Source organism: Lycium barbarum, chromosome 8, assembly GCF_019175385.1.
Source record: "Lycium barbarum isolate Lr01 chromosome 8, ASM1917538v2, whole genome shotgun sequence".
NCBI classification, from domain to species: Eukaryota; Viridiplantae; Streptophyta; class Magnoliopsida; order Solanales; family Solanaceae; genus Lycium; species Lycium barbarum.
In genome coordinates, this window is record NC_083344.1 from 127,147,084 (window position 1) to 127,157,199 (window position 10,116).

Sequence of the window (10,116 nt, forward strand, 5' to 3'; positions counted from 1 at the left end):
TATATCTATGTTTTTTTTATTGATTCTTAAGCATTAAAAATTATATAAATTCAGCCATTAAGTTTTAGTGATATATGTGGAAACAGTACAGGAACAAAAAGTTATTAATTTAGGGGAAAATTCCAATTCAAAAAGTGTAGTTAACAGGGAAACTGTAACATGTAGTAGACAAAGGCTAATTAAAGGTGCATCCAAAGAATGGAAATAAAGACCAAGAACAAATGCAGCTATTTTGTTTGTCCAATACCCCCACCCACCCTTCCCCCTAAAACAGAGCCTATGTAAGGTTTATATAATAACCAAAACATAATTCTGTCAATAAAACAAGTAGTGTCTGGTAAATACCCAACACAATCTCTACCAGGTTCTAGTGGAAACGTTTCAACATTTGATTCGCGTTAACGTTTATAAACAAATTTACAGGTAAATCACATTCATGTTGCAACTGCTATTCGTCCTTTCTCCAGAGACTGAATGAAAATATCTCGTCATCAGCATGTCATATTTGAACGCCGGCAAAGTTCATAACCTGAAAATGAGAAGAAATCCAGTAAATTAAGAGAATATGACATAAAACATGAGCAGAAGAAGAGTGAAAAGGGCCACATTCTAATGCAAGTTTTATATGAAGTGCTAGAGGACCAAGGAAACTTTAGCTTTTTACAAAATAATATACTGGTTCTTCTATGGGGTTGCCTTTATTCAACCAAAAGAGACAAACAAAAGCTAAAAAGGTACCAATGGCAGAGTTGTTCCACTTAATAAAGGGTATGGGACAAAGTAATAAAGTAGGCAATTTTAACGATCCATAGTTTCTGCTGCTTCAACTCAACGCAAGACGAGACAAACCAAAAGTGTAAGCAAGTTAGCAATCCCTTGTTTTCCAAAAAAGAATGCAGGACTAATCTATCCTCCTTATGATGAATGGTCCAGGCTATATTACTCGGACTCTTCAAAATGCTGCTGGATACGTGTCGGATCCTCCAAAAAGTTGAGATTTTTTGGGGATCCGACACAGGTGTGGCAACACTTTTGGAGTTTGAGTAACACAGGGTCCAGAGGGTCAGAGAGGTGAGGCTATCTGGATATTGTTGTAAGATAATGTATTAATGAGGTGCGAGGAAATCTCAACATACAACTAGTTCACAAACCGATTAAATAAACTGATATTTACTTGGGTTGGGTTTGGTTTTAATTTTTTAAAAATTTTTTTGTGCAGATAGCCCTTCAAACGCACTGGTCTTTAATTTTTGCCCCTCAAATTGTTGGTCTTTAATTTTTGTCCTTCGCTTAAAAAAGTGGCCAAAAATACCCCGAGATTCTGGGTTTGAACACCGCTCAGTCAAAAAAAAAAAAAAAATCGCAAGGCAAGGCTTTCGCGAAACCTTTACCTTAAGGCCTAACATTTGCCCAAAATTAGGCCTATTTGGGCAAAAGTTAGGCCTTAAGGCAGATGTTTGCCTTTAGGCCATTCGGGCCTAATTTTGGGCAAACCTCTGCCTTAAGGCCTAATTTTGCTACGCAACTTTGACTTGCAATTTTTTTTTTGTCTGAGCGGGGTTCGAACCCAAAACCTCGGGGTATTAGGCGAAGGCCAAAAATTAAAGACCACCCCCGAATAAGAGTGATCGTGCAAATTGCCCTTTTTTAAAAACCGATAATATTTGGTTTGATTTTGGTTTTACTAAAAGCAAACCAAAGAAAAAATCGAAACGAACCGAAAAGTTTTATACATAATTTTTAAAATTATATATATACAATATATCTATCTCTAATAGGCTAATGAACTTTATACCTTAAGTCCATTTAAAAAAAGAAATCCATAAATTCAAACTCATTTATTCAAAGAAGCCTCTATGAGATTTACCTAGTTTTTTTTTTTTTTTTTTTTTTTGTATTTCTTAAAAACTTTATTCTCTTAATTAAAACTTATAAATCCTAAGACATTTTCTCCATAATCCAAGAAAAATGTAGCTACTACAATAAAAGGGTAAGAACGAATTATAAGTTGAAAAATGATAAAATTCTCTCCTAATTGTAGTAAAAAAATACATGAAAGAGAGAAATTAAAACCGAAAAACTGACTCAGACCGGACCAACCGACTACAACCAAACCGATGGATATGTGTTATATTTGGTTTGGTTTTAATAATTTTAAAAACCGATTAGATTGGTTTGGTTTTGGTTTTAACCCAAAACCGACCCATGAACACCCCTAGCTTAGGACACCATTCCTACTTGAGACTATCTGGATTCTAGACACCATTCCGAGTTAAGTTCCTAGACATAAGGTAAATTTAGACAAATACCGAAAAAAAAAAAGAGTTTTAGAGCTGACTTTTTTTTTATGGGATAAGGTAAAGGTAATAGACCTGATGTATTGTTTCACATTGAGTTTCTAACATTTAATATAGGACTCCTTTAGATCTGTCAAAGTAACAATCAGGCAGAAACTAATTAATTATGCAACCACTAAAACTATTTAGGAAAATTGTAACATTTATATCTGGATTATCTTGGAATAAAGTAGTTGTTTCAGAAAACTAAAATATATGCTATTGGTTTCAGGACAACCTGTTTGGGTGTATTTCAAAAAACAAGATGAATTTTCAAACCAAACAAAATTATGATCTGTTTTGAAAAAGTTAATATGCAAAAAATTCTAAAATCAAATGGGGTCCAAAAGTAATAACAAAACAGCATCTTTAAAGGCTATAAACAAGGAGAACCGCCAAAAAAAAAAAAAAAAAAAAAACAAGTTGCTGAAGCGAAAGAGAACTTCCCTTTACAGGAGAATTGACTTACATTCAAAGATCAGATGCTGAGGACCGATGCCAGGTAAATGCTTAAATAGAAGACTTAATTCTGAGCTGAACTTGCAGCAGAAGCTGTTGAGTTTCTGTTCAATCCATTTCCAATATGAGTACCCATATTACCATGGTCTCTCTGTAATGTATGTGAAGAATCCACTATATTAGTAACTGCTGAAACAGAACCAGCTCTACTATTTTCTTGAGTTTCAAGGCGTTCCATCAGGTGAGATAGACTAGCTATTCCAGGATTCCCCCCTCTCCTAGCAGAACCAGCATCTGGCATCGAAGAACTTCGAGAAAACAATCTCTCCTTCCACCCTCGTGTGTTCTTTGAGATTGATTCTTTATATCTGGAAAACAAGACCATATATAACATGCATCAGGCTTAAGATGAACCCCCAAAAAAAACATAAAATAACTACAACTGCTTATATTAAGAATAAAAATAATTGAGTAAAGTCATTCATACTTCATTGAGAGGGAACTAAATCGAGATTTCCAGGAGTCTGATAATGACTGGAACTCTGATGGTCCAGCTCTACCTTGGCTTGGTGCCAAAGACAAATTAGAAGAGCTTCTAGAAAGAAGGAAAACCAAAAACAAATGAAAGCTGATTTAAGAAATCTGCATGTGTTAACCAATCCAACACAGGTGTATGCACAAAATTGAAATTTTTGAAAATCATTACTACCTATCACCAGTAGATATTCCTTGTGTTGTGGCTGGCGTTAGAACAGAACCAGATGAAAGGTGAGGCATCTGTCGTGGTGATTCACTGCTACCGGAGCTAATGGGAAGAGGGGAATCAACTATTGTGGTTGCAGCAGGATCAGAAGTTGATCCGGTAGGATAAGGTGAAACAGAAGCGGTAGGTGATGAATTATGATGAGTTGGAAAGACTAAAAATTGTGGACGGTCATTGGTGGATGAGCGATTTCTTGAGCTCTCTCTTCGACCCGCATGATGAGCCCTTCCCATTGAAGCAGCAACAGCCAAATGCTGAAAGATGCGCTCTTCAAGTTCAGGATCATCAATATCCACAGGGAACTGCAGTGCAATGAAAGAAGAAACAAAAACAGGTAAATACAACATGCTAGCTTGTGAAACTTCACAAATCAAATCAGAGGTTTAAAATGCCTATCCTTTTAAGACGGCCACATACATGCTGTAATTCAAAATTTCCCAGTTCAGGAAGGTGAATTAGTGAAGCATTTCTTTCTGCATTAACTCTAAAACTCCTTTCTTGTTCCACAGCCTCAAACAATTCTTGACTGCAAGAGGGAAGTCAACAAAAGTCAAGGCTATACCCGCGAATCAGATTCATGAAAATTATGAACTGAAAAAAACGAAGCCACGAACCTCATCTGATCTTTCAGACTTATCGACTGCCAACACATTGGACAATTAGAACTTCTCTGACACCTGTTTTAAAAAAAAAAAAAAAAAAATTAGACAGTATGCTTTCAAAGAAGCCAGAGGGGATTCATTGATCATGACAAAGAATTTGACTATTTATATGCAACAATCCATCCACATCTGCATTATTTCCAAACAACATTTTTTTTCAAGAGATACAACAACAAATTCTAATTCAAATGATTCTATGGCCTTTCTATATATTTGAATAGAATTCTCTGTTTTTAACTTCCTTATCTGAGTTCACTTCTGCTTTTTGTCAAAAGTGCTTTTAGAAAAAGTATTTTTGGAGAGTAACAGTTTGTCTCTGGTTAATCAATTTTAAAAGCAATTTGCCAATGTTTCAAAAGTTCTTATGGGGAAAAGCTAACGTTTTTAGCTTCTGAAAAACTGATTTTGCTACTACTCAAAAGCATATTTTTTCCTTAAAGGCTTGACCAAACACCTCAACTTTTAGGAAAAAATAAGCACTTTTGACTTCACGGAAGCTTGACCAAACAGGCTATAAGCGGTACTTTTCCTGACCCCCTTTGTCTCCCCTTGTAAATCTGCTCAATTACTTCTCCAGTCTCCAAGTAACTGAAGATGGAATAGGAAACATAGATATTAGTAGGGGTGTAATACAAAGAAACCGACAAATCGCACCAAATCGATAATCCGAGTCAAATCGGAAAAAACCCAACTTTGGTTCGGTTTGATTGGTTTGGTATTGAAAAAGTAACCTGGTCATAATTTGTTTGGTTTTAACTTAAAAAAAAAAATGTCAAACCGAAACCCAACCATCCCGACATTACATGTATACAAGTTCTAAAATATTTTATACATAATTTTTTATTGTAATGTAATTCATAAATATTTCTTAAACTTTTCATAGTTTTTGTTTTTTAGCGTATTATTTCAAGCTTAGACTTTGATTTTTTGAGTGGTCTAATAAGTTTGTTTTTTTACAATAATAAGTTTTATAGTTTATAAATGTTAGCATTAGTATTTATTTGATTTTGGTTTGAGCTTTATTTGACTAACTAACATTTAGAAACTTTTAAGTTTCAGTTTTTAAATGTTAGTAACCAAACAAAGCTCAAACCAAAACCAAAGCCAAATCAATACTAATGCTAATAAAAAGATATTCAATCACATTAGCAATGACAATAGTGTTGGATATCTATTTTTTAGTTTTCATTGGTTTAGATAGTGAAAATGTATAACTTAGATTTAATTTTTTCTTTAGGGTTTAGTCATGGAATTATTACTCCCAATTAAAGTGTCTTACTTTCCTTTTCAGTCTGTCCCAAAAAGAAAGACTCTTTCTATATTTAGTAAGTTGACAATTCAAACATCCTACATGGCAGTTTATAACCACAAAATTCAAAGGACATTATTACATTTTTAATTTAGAACCACAAGATTCAAAAGTCTCTTTATTTCTTAAACTCCATGTCTAGTCAAACTAAGGCACTCAAATTGGGACGGAGGGAGTAGTACTTATTTTAGCATGACTTAGTACTTTTAGATTATGTTCATTTTCATTACGGCTTATTGATTAGCAATATTTGTTCCATGCGATTTCATATACTTATTGTTGAATACTTTAGTACAACGCCATGGACTCATCTCACATTACTTTGTGTTGTTTTATTGGGAAATTCCTTATATAGTTGTATCCTACTAGGACTTAGAAATATTCGGAGCACAAGTTATATGTTTTGTGTTATCAAGGCTTTACCGGGGGAAAATTCGAAAAAATCGAGAAAACCCGAGATTGAAAAACTCGACTTTTGTTGGTTTAGTTTGATTTATAAATTTAAAACAGGACGCAATTGGTTTGGTTTGGTAATTGAAAAACCCGACCTCGGTACAGTGTACACCTCTAGATTAGTATGTTGGATGTTGCATGAGGTAGACTTTATGATTCCTATCCTACCTTATTCGGCATATACTGCAACTTCAAACTTCCAGCTTTCATCCCTATCCTTCTATACCGGTCGCCACTATTTTGTATCCTTAAATTTACCTCCAAAGGGAAAACCCGCGATGTTCAGAGGTAGCAAAGCCTGCTTTGACCCACAATCCTTGCAGGTTCATGCACATCTTAGTTATCAATTCAAATATTATCCTACTAATGTAGAGTGCTGCTGTTGCAAGAAAATTAGCGCTAACCAGAAACAAAAGATGTGAAAGGGATACGCAGTCTCCTTTATGCCCACGGTCTAGAAGCAATTAACAAAACCTCTTGTCTTCGCTTACTTTAGGAGCTTACCCCCTGCTGCCATAATGATAAGAGAGCAATGACAGAGAGGGGAGCTCCCAATTTTAATCCTCTACTACTTTCAGAGAAGCCACGGGATTAATTCATAATGATATAGAAATTTACTGTTTTTATGCAACATTCCCATCATCTGCATTTATTTCCAAACTCCATTTTTCCCAAGAGATACAACAAGAAATTCTAATACTCATAATTATATGCCCTTTCTATGTAATTGAATAGAATTCTCTGTTTTCTACTACACTACCTCATTAGTAATAAGAACAGCATCTAGAATCACTGTATTATTTTATGACCGACGAATCCGTCTAAGGCCAACCCTTAGGACCAACCGTGGTCTTCCAAAGTTGGAGATAATGGGCCCTCCCCTCTATCCCACCTTCCAACAGAGACATTTTCAGATATATGCTATATGAATAAGCTTTTCTAAAACGTCACTCAGTCACACGGATAATTTTTTGCGATGATTTTGCAGACATTATCCATCAGGCGGTCTCAAGTTTTTCATGTCCACCACACCTCGTCTCTTAAGAATCATAATTACGAGGGGAAAAAGGTTAAATTTCTCTCCAAATCACCATTTTTGTTGAAGGCGATTCATACAGTCCATGATATCCTTACAGTCCACCTCCTAGCAACCATGAGAGAACGCCAACGTAGAGCCACATAACTAGATGCTTTGTCTCCAATTAAAGCTGTCGGAGTTTTTCTTCCGCAAATTACGTCTTGATTTCCTCTTTAAGACAATGTAATCATGCTTCTATATTTGATCATAATAACCATAGAAGTTCTAAGCTCACGACCAACTTCAGAAGCACAAACAATAACGCGAATAGAAAAATGCCATAATCGACCGAAGACAGAATGTTAATCTCAGTAACAACCTCTGCAACATATTTTAGGAGCATGGAGTAGGAAAAGTATGTAAACTGCAATTCTCTATAGTAGAATAGATCTAATTTCTCATTTTATGTTTATGAATCCTCTATAGCAGAAGAGATCTAATTTCTCATTTTATGTTTATCCTTCCACACAACTTTCGGTGGTGGTTCCCTTAACATAAAGGGTTCATTTCCTGGATAGCAGGTTAGAAGTAAATCTAGCAAATCAAAATAATATATCAAGTGATCTTTGTACATTTAACACTTTTCTCAACAGAGCTGCATAAGACTCTAAAGCTCGCAATAGTTTTTCTCCTTTCCACAAGTTACTTGTGCAAATAAAAAACACCTCATTTGTACTCTATTTGAATATTTCCAGCAAAGACATGCTTGCAATATCCATGTTTGTACGATTTAGCGACTCATAAAACCAATCTTCTCCGATATATAACAGTAGAGAGAAATCTATCTAGCATGTTCCCCACACACAAGTCCATAGGATTGGTTTGGGATCATTGTTTGAGTGCATAATCTATGCCTTCCGTTTTCTGAGAGTAAGGCAAAATCCTAAACGAAACTGGCGCAGGAAACTATGTGCTAGAGAATATGCGGCATTGAGTAATTACTACTAAAAGATGGTTGGGAAATAAAAAAGCAAGCCAGTGACGCATGCGACATCAATAACAGCCACCAACAGACTCACTGGCGTCAAGTTCCACCGATCACCTTTCAAAGACCACTTCTATTCTTTTGCCAAATTATCTTCTTCTTCCGTGTTCATTGCGTACGTGTGTATATGTGTGTGTTTGCATACACAATACACTTCTCCCTTGTTAGGTTAACATTGAGTTTCAAAGTTGTGACATATAATGTGCTCAAACGTGATACTAAGCCATCCACTTTCCCAGGCTCATCTTAGAACTAGCCAAATAAACACCTTTTCACCTGTCTGTTTGCTATTCAATCTCAGATTTTGTTACCAACACCGTCCCCGCCCCATCAAGGGAAAAAGAACAAATACACAATAGCAATCTAGTTAAATTGTTTCCCTCTCTGACCTAGTGGATCTTAAACACCCCAGTAACATTTTACTTGCCCTAACCAAAATCAAAATAGTAAATTAGTATTCTCAAAAACAACATGAAGATAGTAAAAACAGAACTTTTGCAGCTACGTACCATTCCAGGACGCACTGGAGATGGAACTCATGCTTGCAGCTAGTTACCTATGGAAGAAACAAACGAGATACATTAAACAATAGCAAGTCAGTATGAAAATAGAGTGGCAAAACATTGCTATGTTAAACATTTAACTATAGACAAAGTGTCTTTAGCATTCACCGTGGGAGGATCGCTTTCGCAGAAAGCCTCGAGACAAATGCTGCAAGCATCATCACAGGCATCTTGAATTCCTCCTTCCACAAAAGCTGCAGGTGATGTCAAATGACTCCCTGGTTTCTTGACCTCATCCATTCCCAAAACCTTACACACGGCGAATTTCAGATCTCATTACACAAAAATTATAAAATAACCACATCCCCAACCAGAAAAAAAAAAAAAAAAAAAAAAACCTTTATAAAAAACACGAAACTTAGCAATTCAAACAAAAGAAAAATTCCAAAAAGATGCAAACTTTAGACACAGACAATGTGAAATTTCGATTATTTGCATTCAGTACAATAAAATGCCCTAAAAACACGAAAATTTCCAATTTCGAACAAAATAGATAGAATTACACAGTGCATTTAGCTATTTAGGAGATCACCATATGGGTATTTTAATCTGTAATACACAACAACAACAACAAAAAAAAAAAAAAAAAAAACAGAAGCAAACTTTAGACACAGAAAATGTGAAATTGCACGTATTTACATTCAATATAATAAAAATTCCTTAAAGAACAATATATTTTGCAATTCAAACAAATAAAAAGATTATCGAACACAGTTAAAAATAGATAGAATTTCACACTGCATTGGGCAATTAGGAAAATTCAACGTTATTTTAAATCTATGAATAGACAAAAAAAAAATGGAAATCTTAATTATCTCAAATATATATATATAAGTCCCAAAAAAATGCAAACAATCTAAAATTTCACGTATTTACATTCAGTATAATAAATGCCCTAAATACACGAAAATTTGCAATTCCAAAAAAAAAAAAAAAAAAGGATAATCGGACACAGTTAAGAACAAATAAAAAAAGATAGAATTTAAGGGTGCGTTTGGCTATGTAGCAAAATTATACCTGGTGTGGATTTAGAGAAAGGGTCAGGAAAGTGAGTCAAGAAGAGAAAATGTTGTTGCTGTTCCCTAGAGATGAAAATGAGGTCCCTCTCAGGAACCTAAAAATTTAGAGAAGAAAGAGGGGGCAATATTTATTTATCTATAAAATACTACTCCCTCCGACCTAATTTATTTTATACCTTTCACTTTTTTCGAGAGCTAAATTTTTTAATTTATACCATATTTTTGGAATAGAATTTACGTTAAAAAAATAGTATAAGTCATCACAAGTAATGCTAATTTAAAATATTTAAAAGACGTGTGAAAATAATAAGGTCAAAGAATAATTTATTTGACTCTCGAAAAGTAAAAAAATGTTAAATAAATTGAGACGGAAGGAGTAGTTAAATGGAGGTCACGTTTATAGTTTTTACCTTGAATTGGCTTTTCCATACAACCATTGAAATACAACAAGGTTAACAAAAAATGCTATTTTTTTCTTGATAATGGTAG

General features: G+C 34.6%; 1 protein-coding gene across 2 annotated transcripts; it reads right to left on the minus strand.

Annotated features, from left to right (window-relative positions):
- Positions 1-278: 278 nt before the first annotated feature.
- LOC132607249 (E3 ubiquitin-protein ligase RHF2A-like) lies at positions 279-9,758 on the minus strand. 2 transcript variants are annotated; one of them, XM_060321145.1, is made up of 9 exons: positions 9,626-9,758; positions 8,717-8,857; positions 8,555-8,601; positions 4,173-4,235; positions 3,976-4,084; positions 3,505-3,860; positions 3,283-3,387; positions 2,806-3,163; positions 279-529 (listed from the first exon to the last, which is right to left on the minus strand). In XM_060321145.1, the coding sequence occupies exons 2-8, from the start codon at positions 8,846-8,848 to the stop codon at positions 2,860-2,862; spliced, it is 1,116 nt and encodes a 371-aa protein (XP_060177128.1). In that variant the 5' UTR covers positions 8,849-8,857; positions 9,626-9,758; the 3' UTR covers positions 279-529; positions 2,806-2,859. The 2 variants fall into 2 exon arrangements, with proteins under 2 accessions (XP_060177128.1, XP_060177127.1); XM_060321144.1 differs by having other exon boundaries at positions 3,283-3,390.
- Between the last annotated feature and the right edge of the window lie 358 nt (positions 9,759-10,116).